Source organism: Calypte anna, chromosome 2 (assembly GCF_003957555.1).
Source record: "Calypte anna isolate BGI_N300 chromosome 2, bCalAnn1_v1.p, whole genome shotgun sequence".
NCBI classification, from domain to species: Eukaryota; Metazoa; Chordata; class Aves; order Apodiformes; family Trochilidae; genus Calypte; species Calypte anna.
The window spans coordinates 94,857,103-94,872,086 of NC_044245.1; the positions used below are offsets into that span (position 1 = coordinate 94,857,103).

At 35.2% G+C, this 14,984-nt stretch overlaps 1 protein-coding gene across 1 annotated transcript in view; it reads left to right on the forward strand.

Moving 5' to 3' along the window:
• RTTN (rotatin) overlaps positions 1-14,652 on the forward strand; it is an 82,677-nt gene extending 68,025 nt beyond the window's left edge. Inside the window, exons 41-49 of the mRNA XM_030445430.1 lie at positions 1,304-1,409; positions 3,710-3,804; positions 7,309-7,386; positions 8,937-9,063; positions 10,230-10,429; positions 10,727-10,994; positions 12,145-12,248; positions 12,604-12,673; positions 14,308-14,652. Coding sequence (XP_030301290.1) covers positions 1,304-1,409; positions 3,710-3,804; positions 7,309-7,386; positions 8,937-9,063; positions 10,230-10,429; positions 10,727-10,994; positions 12,145-12,248; positions 12,604-12,673; positions 14,308-14,390 — 1,131 coding nt within the window. The 3' untranslated portion in view covers positions 14,391-14,652. The remainder of the gene's footprint in view (positions 1-1,303; positions 1,410-3,709; positions 3,805-7,308; positions 7,387-8,936; positions 9,064-10,229; positions 10,430-10,726; positions 10,995-12,144; positions 12,249-12,603; positions 12,674-14,307) is intronic.
• Positions 14,653-14,984: the final 332 nt, after the last annotated feature.

A 14,984-nucleotide genomic window follows, 5' to 3' on the forward strand; every position in this document is an offset into this window, starting at 1 on the left:
CTTACTACTCTTCATCCCTAGTCCTGGTTACACTGAACACTTCAATAAATGATAACGCTAGAACATACGTTGATGTTTTACTGCATATTGAAATTTGAAAAATTTCTTAGGCAATTACTATCTGGAGGATTAAAGCAAATAAAAAGTGATAGATGCCATGTATGTAGAGGTGTAAAATCTATGAGGCCCTGTGGCTAAGCACTCATGAGATTTCTGTCTGAAGTGTTAAGTATTTCTAAGGATGCTGTATTTTTGGCTAAATTTAAGATATGTTTTTCTTTCTACTATGATTCTATGAACAGTTTGGTTTTTTTTTTTTACTATATTCTTCTGATTAAATTGTGTACGATTTTCTGTTATATTGGATGTCAGTATTGGAATGCTATTTTAGAGAAAATTGCAAGATGGGCAGAATTCTCTAGTGCATAATATATAAAGCACAGAAAGCTTCTCATCTTTCAGCTATCTTATTATATGATTCCAAATACATATTCTGTTGAAAGCTCAGAGATTATATTTATGTTATTAGAAATAATGTGATGCTCACAAAGGCCTCACAAACATAAGACAATCTACCAGCTTTCTCCAGTTGGAAGAGTATCTAAAAATATTACCCATCTGTCAATGATATTTTTATTCTAAAGAATTTCACCAGTATTTAATGTTTCTTCTGTATCACTGTGAGATTGCAGTAAAGGCCTGTCAGTGAATTTGTGATAGCAAAGCTGAATATTAATTACAGAATAAGCTGAGTCTGAAGGGATCCATCAGGATCCAACAGGGAGTCCAACTCCCATCCCTGTGTAGGGCACCCCAAGAATCACACCATGTGCCTGTGAGCATTATCAAAACATTTCTTGAACTCAAGCAGGCTTCATGCTGTGACCACGTCCCTGGGGAACTTGATCCAGTGCCCGACCGCCCTTGGGGTTAAAAACCTTTCCCTGCTATCTAAGCTCAACCTCCCTCCATTCAGCTTTATGCCATTAGGAAAGATGTGAAATGCCAGGGCTAGGAGTCTGTTTTAGGAAGGTAGAATGTTTTCTTGAGTAAAAGAAGTGGGCTTGGAAGAAAAAAAAACAAAGCAAACCAAAAAGCATATTTAAGTTAGAAAAGAAATTAGGAAACACTTCAATGCTGACAAACTATACATATTAATACATAGAGGGAGGACTCTAGACAGGAATATAGTAGTGAATCCTCCAAATGAAAATGTAGACTATAACAACATGTTTATAGTTATGAATAATACGTTTAATATGGTCACTTTTTCATTTCAGTAATGAAATTGCATTATTTGTAGGTTTGTGAAAGAACATCTTCAAAGGATGTGCTGAAAGAAGTGGCTACAAATGCATTGCTGTCTCTGTTAGCTGTCAGTAAAAATGCCCAGAAATGTGCTTTGGAAGGTGAGCATTTAAAAATGTATATGCTTTATAAAGCAAAGGCTTGCAGGTGTTGTGTTTGTTTTTAAATTAATGTGGTGGGGTTTTTTTCCAAAAGAAAAGAGCTAGTTTTCAGTGACATTTTTTGCAGATTTTTACAAAGAAAACTTATTAATAATGTTTTCAGCTACAGATAAAATAGTACATTGTAGCCAGTCGAAACTTTTGTGGTGAAGTCAAAGCTTTCTGTTAGAGGGAAAAGAGACCTAGGAGGTTTTTACTGCTAGTAGGATATTCATCCATTTTAAACTGGAGATTCTGCACTGGTAATATCTTTCATTTCTCATTTCATGCTATGCCACTGCAGGCTTGTAGGTAAAAGTATGCCCTGTGTAGTCAGTTTTGGCTGTATCTGGACAAGAAAAGGCTACTTCTTTTCAGCTTTGTTCTTCCCCGTCTCTGTTTCTTTCTTGCCCCTTTACATTTTAAGTAGAACCTTCTGTCCTTGCAATACAACATCTTTTGTACCTAAGTTTTTTACTTCAAAGTAGTAAAACAAAAGAAAAAAGAATCAAATATTTTGTGCCCACTAGAACACAAGGGAGACTTGCTTTATTTGCATTTCTCATGCATCACATATTTAACATCTGCTGATCAGCCCAAGTACACTGTGCCTTGGGTGTTTTCTTGTTACTTGCATCACTCTTGGTTTGTACCTTTAAACCTACATTGCACTGAAATAGCCTAGGCATTCCTACTCAATGTCTGATGCTCACAGTGATAGGAAACTTCAAATCCTATGCTATATACCTACTTTCTGCTCTTCCCCAGTGGTCTCATGTGGTCTCAGCCTTCGCTTCTATCAGGGTTCTTCTTCTGTTCTGACCCACTAGATCATCTAGGACCTGACTCCCTGTGAAGCCACTGTGCATGAGGTGCATCACGTTCTGTGCTAGAGCATTCTTCAAGTCATTCTTGCTGTGATGCAACACAAATCTTAGAGAGTTGAAAGATGGGTTCTCAAGTCAATGTTCTGAGGAAATCTGAGAAAAAACATCACCTTTTCAGCTCCTAAGAATTGCTTTTCATGATACAAATGCATGGTCCTGTACCTAGACAGAAATGAGCTCTTACAGCAGTATAGGCTGACTGGGAAGCCAAAAAGGACCTTTAGGTAGGCAGCAAGCTGAATGTAAGAAGACTGACAGCATCTTGGGCTGTAATTAACAAGAACACAGCCAGTTGCCTGAGAGAAAAGGTTTGTCTTTCCTCTACCTAGTTAGCACTTGTTAGATTAAACCTGGTATAATACAATCAGTTTTGGCCCAGTACAAGAAGGACAAAAAAACTGAAGCAAGTTCAGCAGAGGTCCACCAAGGTAGTTGTGTCCACCTGTCCTTAGAGGAGTGGCTGAGAAAACTGACCTTGTTTAACTTGAAGAAAATAAGGTTTCGGGCAGGACTTGTAGCAGCCTTTTCAAACCTATGATGTTTCAAAGAAAATCAAGCGAAGTTTTTCACGACAGTGCATGGTGTAAGAGGATGGGAGAGAATGGTCGTAAATTGAAAGGTAAGGTTCAGACTGTCTGTAAAGACGTGTTTGCCCTTTGAAGGCACTTAAGCAGTAGATCAGGTTGGCTAGACACACTGTGCAGTCTCTTTGGACAGACCCAGCTGGATAAGTCTGCAGGTAAACCTTATCTGATCTTATAGTTAACTCTGAGGAGGAGGTTGGACTATGTGACTCTGGAGGCCATCTCTTCCAACTTCAGTTGTCTCATGAGCCTTTGATATTGTAATAAATAAAAGACTCTAGATACCAAGAAAAGAGCCTAAGTCAGTATTTTGCACTTTGAGCTACCTAATAATTTGCTTTCTCTTGTCTCACCTCAGATGCAGCAAATATGTTGCTGTTAGGGAATAGCTGGGTGAGATAAATGCCTTTAGTCTTCTAGGCAGCATCTCTAAGATATCTTGAAGAGTTATGAGCTGCTATGCTCTTCCTCCCAAATCATCCTCTTTTCTTCATATTATCAGTCCTTCCTTTGGGCATTCCTCTCACAGGACTCTGTTGCAAGAGCACTCAAATCTATTCTTCTCAAAATTGGTCAGCTGGAAACACTTCATCTCCTAGACTGTTAGTTACTTCCTGTTATCAAGAATATAATATATTATGAACTCATAGAATCTGGACATCTAAATCCTTAAATCTGAGTCCAGGAGGGTAACAGTAATCAAGATCATTGCAAGGAAGATATTTTATGTTTCCTAAAATATTTTTGATTGTTAATGAACATCTAAATATTTGTATTTTTTGTCTTCCAGTTGACCTGATAGACAGCTGTATAGAAGACATGAAACATATTTATGCACAGCTGAATTTGGATTTCCTAAAGCCTGGGAAAGCACAGAAAAAAAAGGTAACCATGAAAACCTAGAGACTGATACAATAAGGAACTAACTAGCTCTGGTTTTGTGGCTTGTTTTCTAGAGGCAGACCATGTTTGTATTTGTCACAAATGAAACAGAGTAGATGGCAAATCCTTGTGAATATCAGGACTACTTTCAAGAGTCAATTATTTTAGAGCTTTTACCAACTTGATTGTCTCACACACTCATTCTCTCACCCTGACTTATGTTCAATAGGTCTCACCTTCTTTTTTAAGCATGGAGATGACTGCTGGTTCAGAAAAATCAGAGAAAATTACATGAGTTCATACTTTGCAGCTGCTCAGTTTCCAGTGGTACTGGCAAAAGCCCCTGGGCATGTGTTGGTGTTTGTTTCCATGCATCTCTCTAGTCTCTGGGATCTTCACCCACTTGCAGGCTTGTTCTTGCAGCCAGGATCTTCACATTCTTCTTTTTGGGCCCATTTCTTTCTTTCAGAGACCATTTCTTTTCAGGAACCCATTTCTTTTCATCACTAGTTTTTCTTTCCAGAACTCTAAACTCCTGTTTACTTAATCAAAATAATGTGTGTGAAGTAACACAGGTTAAGCCTCTGAATTAGTGGTTCTGTCTCATGTCTTTTTGCTAACTGAAGGATTCCAGGTTTGACACTTTTAATTCAGGTTATCAGGATCAGCAACAAGCTCATTCTTGTTGAAGCCAACAACTAGCAGGCTTCTGATTGAAAGTTCAAAAGTTCAGTTTTGGACATTCACCCACATGCATGTTCATCCACTTGTTACCTGTCAGTATGTGACATTTATGATATTTATTTATCCTACAACAATATTTAAAAGTACTGCATTATTTTCAGACATGATTGGACTTTCAGCCTTGACATCATGTTCTTATGCAATCCAGCTAATTTTTCCATCTTGTTTCTACAGTAATAATTTTTCTGTTTCTAATGTTTTCTTTCTTAATGACCTTAAGCTAGTGCTAGCCATTTTATTTTTTTCTGTTCCTGTACCAGTCATCTCCCTACCACCCTAAAGCCAGTTCCAGTCAGCTTGCACATGTAAGTCATTTTTCTTTATTCTCTACCTTCTCATATTTCTGCGTTCCAATTCTAATTCTTTTTCAATCCTCCTGCATGCTTGGTCTGCACATCTCAATCTCTTGTCATCAGACTCAGTTGTCCCTGGCTTTAACTTAATATCAGAGGGTTTTGGGTTTTTTTAACCTAATATTTGTGTTCCTTCTGCTGCCTGTACTCCTAGTTTCTTCTCCACATTCACGATTGCTTTGTTTAGCCTTTTTTTAACCTTCCAGTTATTTCAGCCTCTTAACTTCACCCAGCTCTTCCTTATTACCTCTAGGCATAGATTATTTCTCACCATCATACAACAGTTTCATAAGATCTTTGTTGCAATCTGCTTGTTTTCTACCACTTTCACCTAAGAGGATTGTTAAAATACAAACAATAACCTCTGCTGTCAATTTTCATATCTTGTCCACTCCCACATAAAGCAGAAATTGCAGAAAACATCTTCCTGCAGGATATATCTGCCTTTTTTGAGCTCAGTGGTATTTTTCTCTGAGGCATTGGCACAAACAGACATCAGCCTTGATTTTTGAGAGTGTGGAACTTTGTTTTATAGCAATGAGATCTTAAAAGAATTTGAGTTTTACCCTGGCATTTGAAGGCTACAATATTTTTTCTTAATCTCCTAAACACATTTTTTGTACTTTTCTACAAGGGGTAGAGGCTGAAAGGTCTCCTGCCCTGTTCATGTCCAGTGAGGTTGAAGTCAGATAGTTCTTTATATTTCTTGGTTTAGGGGGAAGCTAGGTACATTTGCTCCTCTTCTAAATGTAGTAGGAATTCAAAGAAATTGAAAGGAAAGAAGCCTCTGAGGAAAATCAGAAATGCTGTTTATGTTTTAATTAAGAATTCTTTGAAAGAGACTTGCAAAACTCCTTGTGGCAGATTTCCCTGCTAAGCTGGGACTGCAGGTTACTACATTATATGTAGGCATGCTGTTCATCTTAAGTGGTGCATGAGGACAAGAAATGTAGTTTCACATAAGGGTAACTGAAACATTGCTTTCATAGTCAGTTTTAGCAGATCATTCAGAAGACTGCCCCTCAGGCCACAGCTCTCAAAGTCCAGTTATCAGAGGTTCTGGTTTTTTTCTTTCTTTTCTTTAAGCTAATGGGAAAAATGTGTTTAACCTAGCTTCATCCTCAGGGAAACTCTTACCTGAGATTACTTTTCTTTCAAAATAATTACTGTAATGTTAACAAGGGGCATGAGAATTATTTACAAATAACCAAGCTTTCAAAAAGAAACCTCAACCCTCCAAATAGTATCTTAATAAAAATCAGGATAGATTAAAAATTAAATACAGGCAATGCCATCAGCATATCTATCTTTTTCAGCCTCCTAGAAATTTACATAGTAAGTGTAGATTGTAGCTTGTACCATTTTATGGGATTTTGTGCTATTTGTATTTATTAAATACATTAGTATGTATAGAAGATCTTGAAGGAGCTTCTTAGGGTTAGTATTAAATTTAGTTAAAAATGAGACAAACCACTCAAAATGCATTTGTAATCATGACTTGTGTGTTTCTTTTTCATCTACTATACCTGAATTGCATCAACTTTTTTGAGATAGACTTTTAGTCCCTCTCTAAGTGTCATTAAGTGTACATGATATGATTTATAATCAAGCATTGTTGCTTCACACTGTTTGAGATTAAGCATGAGTCCTATTTTACATTTTAGTTCTTTTATGCTTTATAATACAGAAATAGTCTCCTGTGGTGAACAAACATATTGGAATTTGATAATCTTTCAGATGTGGCTTAGTGTGTCAACCTTATAGCAGTTTGGTCAGCCACTGTTATCCTTTTAGTGTCATAGCACAGTCATGAAGATAGAGACTGTGTTTACTTGTTACTGGATCTTAGTATAGTACCTCTCTGTCCAGATGTCCATTTATCCTTGTAATACTCTTACCACATTGAAAACTATTGCCATTATTAAGTATAGAGAAGTAAGACATTAGGGATATAAGGATGAATAGGTGTGACCAAATGTAGAGTTCTGCAAGACAGAGCTAGTTTATCCTTGTTTTTATCCAAGGAAGAAAAATAGATGGGTTTAGGGAGTGATTCATTTGACCTGTTTTATAAGTCTGCTTTGGAATTTAACAAATACCCAGGAAGTGTTCCTGCCCATTCATTAGATGTAAAAGTAATGGAACTCTTCACTACAGAGCTCTACGTGTGGTGAGATCAGTGCTTCTAGAAAATAGTATCTCTGGGTTATAGAGATGAGGATGACTGAGTATTTGTTATAACTGTTTTCTCTGTACATGTTCAAAGCTAGCTCTTATGAATCCTACCTGAGATCAGAAGGAAACTCTGCTGAAGGGATGTGACCCTTAGATTTGAACCTCTTTTCTTTCCTCCTTGTACAAAATATTTCCATCTTATGTTGATGATCTTCAAATATTGTTCTCTGGATAGGAGGATAACCTTATCAAGCAGCTAAGGCATTCTATGCAGCTCCTCAGAAACTGCCTCTTTCAAAATGAAGAATGCAAAGTAAGTATACTTATACTGAAATAATGTGAGCACATTCAGTTAAAGAATTAAGAGAATTTTTTTTCTACTTAGAAATTTTTTCCAATCTTGCTAATTTAAGCTTCATATTAACTTAGCAACAAATTCATATTAACAAGCAACAAGTACTTGAGATATCATTATTATTCCCACCTTTTAAGAGTATTTTATATGTGATGTAGGAACTTAGTGTACACATTGAGACATCATCTCCCAAAGGCTCCAGATGGCTATCATCTGTTATACCCACTTCTGCTTTGCTTTAATCAGTAATTCTGATTCTCAAAGCATATAATTTAAATAATGGATGTGGAGAAAAGTGTGGGGCTGCAAGAAAGATGTGTAAGAGATACTTTGAATCTTGGCAAGTAGTTTTCCCTCTCCTTTTTTTGCCTGTCTTCTTTTTTTTCTGTGCCTCTCCTTCCTCCCCCTCTCTTTTCTTCCCCTCCTTCTCCTTTCTGAAAGACATAAAAAACTGAACAACCAAATCCCAAAACCCCAACCCAACAACTAAACCCTAAGTAATAATTTAGCATTTCCTTTTTTTTATCTGAGTTAAATTCCACTAATCCTTCAAGGTACCTTTTTTTTTTTTCCCCACCTTGATTCTTTTTTTTAATCACTTTTCTTTCTTAGAATCTTGGTTTGAATGTCTTAAACTCTCATTTCACATTTTGGTCCTTATCTCTGTGCTTTTCAGATTATTTTCTACTTCAGTTCTTCTCCCTGCATCTTTTCCATGGGAAAAATACTATATTACTTTTGTCATTCTTCCTGAATTCTTTTCTTTGTGATCACTACTCATCCTCTCTAATTGTTGATACCTTTTGCACACTTATTTCCATTTTCTCTTTTGCAGCTTGTGTTGGTATTCTGATACAACTTGTGCTACTCATAGCAAACTCTTAACTCAAGCACCACTCCTCTTGTAGTAGAACCCAAAGTTTTCCAGACCTTCCAGAAGTACCCCTGCTAAGGGCATGTGGTAGCATGCTTTTTTTATACAGAAGACCACAAAAATTAAGGGCCTGGATGAGCCATCTGGTTATCCCTAACTAGGTTGTGCCGTAATCTCAGATAATTGTGGAATATTTTTTTGTTTTGATCAGGGGTCTACAAGACCAATTGCTTGCAGGAGAGAAGGAAATTGCTGATGATAGCTAAAGTTTTCTATCATTTGTTCTGTAGAACTGAATTCTTCTAGTTCTGTGCTTTTTAAGTTCCAATAATAAATTTGAGTAGAATAAAACTTTGGAATAGCAAACTCTTGAACACTCATAGTTGGAATGAATAAATCTTTATGGGGTTCTTTTATTTGTTTGCATGTGTCTCAAGAATTAAAATGTGGATTGATTTTGAATGGGGTGGAATTAATTTCATTCATGTTGAAATGAGTGTGTCAGTTCTCTCCCTACAATCTTTTGAAGCAAATCACTGAGATGCAATAAGATAAAAATGTGACTTTTTTTAATACTCAATTTTCAAAGTATTTAATAGTATAATAGTTCAAATTGTTCCTCATGCTCTTGTAGATGGCAGCTCTCAAAACTCAGTTTGTTCCTGTTCTGCATTCACTGTGGCCTTGGTTTTTACTAGACGACTCTTCAATGCAAATAGCTCTTCATTTACTTTGTGTCTACACTGCAAACTATCCTGCAGGTATGAGATTCACTCTGTGATGTAACACATCAAAATATTTAACCAGAATAATTAAAATAGAAAAGCATAATGAAGGGATAAGAATGATGGACCAGTGCTATTATATTTTTCTCTTGTAGTAGTAATAACCAAAGTCTGTCAAGAGTTTTGAGTTTAATGCACTCAAGACTTCTTTTCAGATCCTGTTTCATTTTGTTGGATTTAGCAAGAGTACAAGTGTATTAAAGGATTAAATAGTATTTAATTCAAACTATTATGTTTGAAGGTTACACTGAAAATCCTGCCAAACAGAATAGTGTTATGTAGAAACACTACTCTAGGAATTCTCACAGAGAACACTTTATCTGTACCATTGTACAGTTTGTAATTCAACCTTTGTTGAGAAGATTTGTTTTGGAAGTATTCAGTAATTAATTTAATGAGTTTAAGTATGCTTTCTCTTTCTGTTCAGAATGGTTGACTTATGAGGTGACTGACACTTACCTACTCTGCACTGGTTAACCACTTCACCTTAATGTGTCCAGACAAAGAAATGCACCTAAATTTTTCTAACAGTTAAAACCCATCTCTTTTGTTTTTTTCACTTTTGCCATGTAAGAAACTAATCATTGTAGTAGATGGCAAATGCCACTAAGTAAAAAGGTACAAATGCATATTTGTGCATAAGCATCATGTTGGTAGCTTTGTTCCCTGCACTGTATTAATTTGAGCTTGTAGCTCTGTAGCTTAGGATTTTGCATGCTACTGTTGTACAAGGTAATGACATATGCAGGCAGCAATTCTATTTCTCAGAAAAATATGTTTTAGGAAACTTGGTAAACCTTTCAAAGAGAGATCTTTGACAGGTTTAACTCTGAACCAGTTTCAGAGAGTCCCTTCAGATTCTGATGCCAAATAATTATGTAATAACTTTAATGTTCTGGTTTTGAAGAGACTTTCTGAGATGGAGCAATAACTTCTCTGAACAGCAGACACGTTCCTGTAACAGCCACATTCAGGCATGGCTCTATTCAAAGCATGTTCACTGCGGTTCAGAGAAAAAACCTCCTATTATTTCAGAAGTCCAGTCTCAATCTTTGAGCTGTTAGGCTGCTCTTTCTGTAGATTTATTTATTTTTTGATGTGTATGTGCATTTCTCCTACAAAAAACATTTCATTTCTTAAAGGTTGTGCTTCACTTTGTTGGGCCAGTGGTGGACAATCATCACTTCCATCTGCACGAAGTGCAGCTGGCAACTCCTTAATGCATAACATCTTGAAATTGGCTTCCCAAGTGTCAAATGATAACAGCCCTATTCAGCAGGTGGTCTTCTGTCTTCTTTCTAACCTCGCTCTGTCTCATGACTGTAAAGGAATTATTCAGAAGGTAAGTAGGTAATATTCTTGATTTTAGCAATGTGCTGGGTACATTTTCCTTTTTAATAAACCTTCAGATTTCAATGTGGCCTCTCTTGAGTTCATACTCATAAAGAGATGGTTCCATAGGAATAAAAACTATTATGTCTTCTCAGTTGTATTTCAAAAATCCCTATAATGGGTTCCCTGAAATACGTAAATGAAACACTAGTACTAGTTTTTGGTCAAGTATGCAAATTAGAAGTTCAAATGGCCATGAACAAACCACAGAATATTATTCTAACATTCATTTTCTTTTTTCTGACAGAGTAACTTCCTGCAGAACTTTTTGTCTCTCTCATTACCAAAAGGAAGTCATAAAAATCCTGGTGCTGTGTCTATTCTCTGGCTAAAGCTACTACTAAACATATCTCTTGGAGAAGATGGACAGCAGATGATTATGAAGATAAATGGGTTTTTAGACCAGATTGTGGAAATGTGTAAATATAAGCACAAGAACAGTCAACATCTAGCACTTCTCGTTCTACATAATATATGTTTTAGTCCAACTAATAAACCAAAAATATTAGCTAATGGTAAGTAGCTAGAGGATATGTAAGCTATTTTATTCTGAGAATATTGCATCATCCAGAATACTGTATTTTTATTGCAATTTTGATTACTGACCAAGAACTCAGTATTGTTTAGAAAAGCATTTTTATAAAAAATATTTTGTAGAGTAATTATAGAACATATATATTGTCAGAAGAGTGAGTAAATGAGAACATATAGGAGAAGCAAATTTGTAGATTTTCTTAAAAAGATTGAGTTTTTTTGTAAGACTGATCATTTGAATCTAGTAACCCATTATGAGTGAAAGATTTTTGCAGTTTTTTTCATACAGCTAGCTTTGAACAGCTTGGGGGCATGGGAGGAAGGAGGGCAGTGGATGGGAGGCTGAAGGATTCCTTGTGTCAGTCAAATAATTTATTTAAGAAATTCTGTTTTGGCATATATATTTAATGTAATAAATGCACAAAACTTATCATTGGTTGTATGTAAAAGGCATGTTTCTTTTCCCCATTTACCTGCAGAATGTTCCTGTCTTTGCTAAAAGTTCTCAGCAGATTTTCTGTAGAGCCCTTTTTTTCCCAACCTGCTGATTTGCTGCCTTAATTAAGCATACATTATTCAGTCACATAATCTGTGAATTTTTATTATGAAGTATACAAGCAGACTTGAAGAGTCTGGCTTCAGACCAAGGCTAGGAAATTAAGGCACCTACAGTGATACAGCAAATAGTTCTCAATGGCTGCAAATCATCTACATAATAAGTACTAAGGAAAATAGAAACATCTTAATTTCCATCCTGATGTGGTTCTAATTGTGGCTACTGGGAGTTATAAAACAGTTTCATGGCTTACTTGGTCCCTGTACATAGCTGATTGCTGTACATAACATGCATGTTTTATTACTTGATGGCTTAAATTTTCAGCATTGCTTGGTTTGGGTTTTTTATGTTCTTTTTAACACTTCTTTCAATGTGAGTGTATTTAAATTTAATCTGATAATAAGTTTCTGTACTCCCTCTACTATATCAATACTTGTCACAGAAATAAGTATAGTGCAAGCATCAAAAATATTGAGATGTCTAAATATATCTGTGTGCTTTTGATGATATTTTCTATGAAGTGTTTGGTTTCTGGGGTTTTTTTTGTTTTTTTTTTTAATAATTTTTCTCATTAGATGAAGCAATTGCAGTACTGTCTGGCTGTTTGGAAAGTGATAGCTGTGCTGTTCAAAGAATAGGAGCAGCTTCGCTTTGGGCTTTGCTCCATAATTGTCAGAAGGTTAGTATTTGATAAATGTAAAAAATGTAATGTTACTTTTATTGTGCTATAAAAAATACAATACCCTTTAATTAAATAAAAATTAATTTTACAGCAACAGTTCTATTTTATTATTTAAAATAAGAGCTGCTCAGCTTAAGAGGTTAAGCAACGTGATAAGGAAGTAGCTTCTTCTCTGATTTGCTCCTGATTCTATAAATGCAGTCTGTGCAACAATACAATCATATGCTAATTCTAAAATTCCTTCATCTCATGTTCTACTGAATGATTGCAATTTTCTAAACTTTGCTGTCAAAATGTGAACACGTGCAGGAGAAAGTCAAGTCACTGTATTTGGTTTTTCTGTGTGCCACAGGCAAAAGTGACTTTGAAGAATCCATCAATAAGGAGAAGAATAGATGAGGCATATTCTTTAGTGAAGAAAAGTAAGTCTTCCAACTAATGCCATTTTTTAAATCAGACAGATCATGAATGCATTTCAATTTATACAACTGCAGTAAGTTCTTCTTGTGCTAGTTTTTGAAAGGATACTTTTGTCTACTAAATCATGAGTGGCAATGCTATTTATGGTTAGGCCTCTTATAAATACGGATGGAAAGTGGCTCTTGATTAAGAAATTATAGATAAGACCTCAGGTAATTGCTAAGGTTAAGTGTATAAGAATAAGTCTGATTTTGCTTGCAGCAAAATGCTTTCTTTGCACAATGTGCTTCCATGTTAGTTCTTAAATTCAGTGATAAGGAAAATTGTTCATTTAGCACTGACTTTGCTTAATAGTGCTAAACTTCACTTCTGAAGGGATCAGAATAGATCATTGTGCCAGTCTTAAACCACAGTACTTTGAGTTAACTCACTTTCTGAAAACTTGAGGTTTTTTACTCAAGTAACTGAACACTAGCTATTGTTTAAATAGCTTTTATATGATAGGTTGCTATCTTCAGCTCAAGAGCATTCATACTGAAGGATGTTCAAATGATGGTCTGCAGCTGGAGCTTCAGTAGCTAATAAGGGGTTTGTTGGTTGTTAGTCACGTAAAGACTCTGATCTTGCAAAAACGTGCAAATGTTTCATTTTAAGTCATTGAGGTTTCCTACTGATTTTAATTGCTTTAGAGTTATACTTAAATGGGTTTATCAATTGGGTAGCTTATTATACTGAGTTCCAATGGTATTTTGCACACCAGAATTGTCACAAAATTTCTGCCTGCATTGAGAACTGATCCTAATAAGGGGGAGTTTGTTGTTTCAAACTTATCTTTTACTAAATCAACTATTAACCATTACATAAGACAACACTTTATATACTGGTAGTGTGTTAATAAATAGATGTTTATATTGTTCTTCATAGCATAACTACTGCTTTTCAAACTATTATGTTGATTCAACAAGGTAGAAATACACAGCTTTTACATACTAACACTTCGTAGCTTTGATTCCATTTACGTACTGCTTTAGAACATAAAGTCCTAGACTGAACAACTGATTTTTAATTCAATAAACATTTAAATATCAAAATATCAAGTGTGAAAGATTTCATTAAACTGTAATTGTTACAGGACAGTTATGTGAAGTTGTCACCTATAGTTTCCTGCATTAAGGAATAATAGCCTACCCTATTAAAACTTTGATCATTTTACAGTGCTAATTAGACTAAAATTGATGTTCTTCTCAGTACAAGTAGGAGAATTTTTCAAAATGGCTGTTGGTATTTTCTATTTTTCCACTTTGTCCTCATTGTAACGTAGCATAATCAAAAGTTTTCACTTTATTTGTTACAATTAATTAGGGGCTTGGAAACCTGCTAAAAAGCTTTAAACACAAAAACAAAACCAACCCAAACCAACAAAAACCAAACAAGAAACTCCCAAAAATCCAAACTTTGAAACATAATGTATTAGTACTTGGTTTGCTTCTCATAAGGTAGAGATTAAGATCATAAAATATCAGGCATATCAATTAAGATCATAAAATATCATGAAATTTGATGCAGTCTTTGAAAAATTATTTTGTATTAAGAATCAACTAGAATTTCAAATCTTGCTTTTTTTAATTTCTTTTAGCTGCTCCACAGCCAGAAGAAAATGAACTACATGCCTACTATTTAAGATGCTTAGAGAATATAGTGCAGCTTCTTGATTCTTAATGATCCTTAAATGTTGATATTGGACATCGTACTCAATGGGAGCCTGAACTTTAAAGAAAACACTTCCAATTCATGGATATGTGACAGCAGCACACATTCTATGGAATAAATTTATGAAGCTTTTGAGGAAGGAGTTTCATCACTTTGAACCAAAGAAATTGCACTAAATGCAGTTCAGACTATTTGTGGTGTAATCCCCATGGGAAATTGTAATGATGCTACTATGTAAAGTATGTACACAGAAGAAGGAATATACAGAGGAAAAGGATGTGAAATTGTTACTATAAAGTATTAGAATTGCTATTTTGGATTGATCTTAATAAAGAGGTTTTTAATTGAGATCAGCATTTGTTGTCAGTGGATTGTAATTTGTACTGCTGTTGATGTGGTTGAAATCCAACTTAGTTTCAAGAATGAAAATATTGGTAGTCATGGTGTCTTATACATATTAGATATAGAACAGCAAGGTGTGCATTTTAGTTCTGTGGAGTTTTCAGTTGAAACTGCTACATTTTTTTTGTTTTTTAGATGCTAACAATTGAAAGAGGGCTCTGAATTGCTGATACTACAGGTGACATTTATGTTAACATAGTT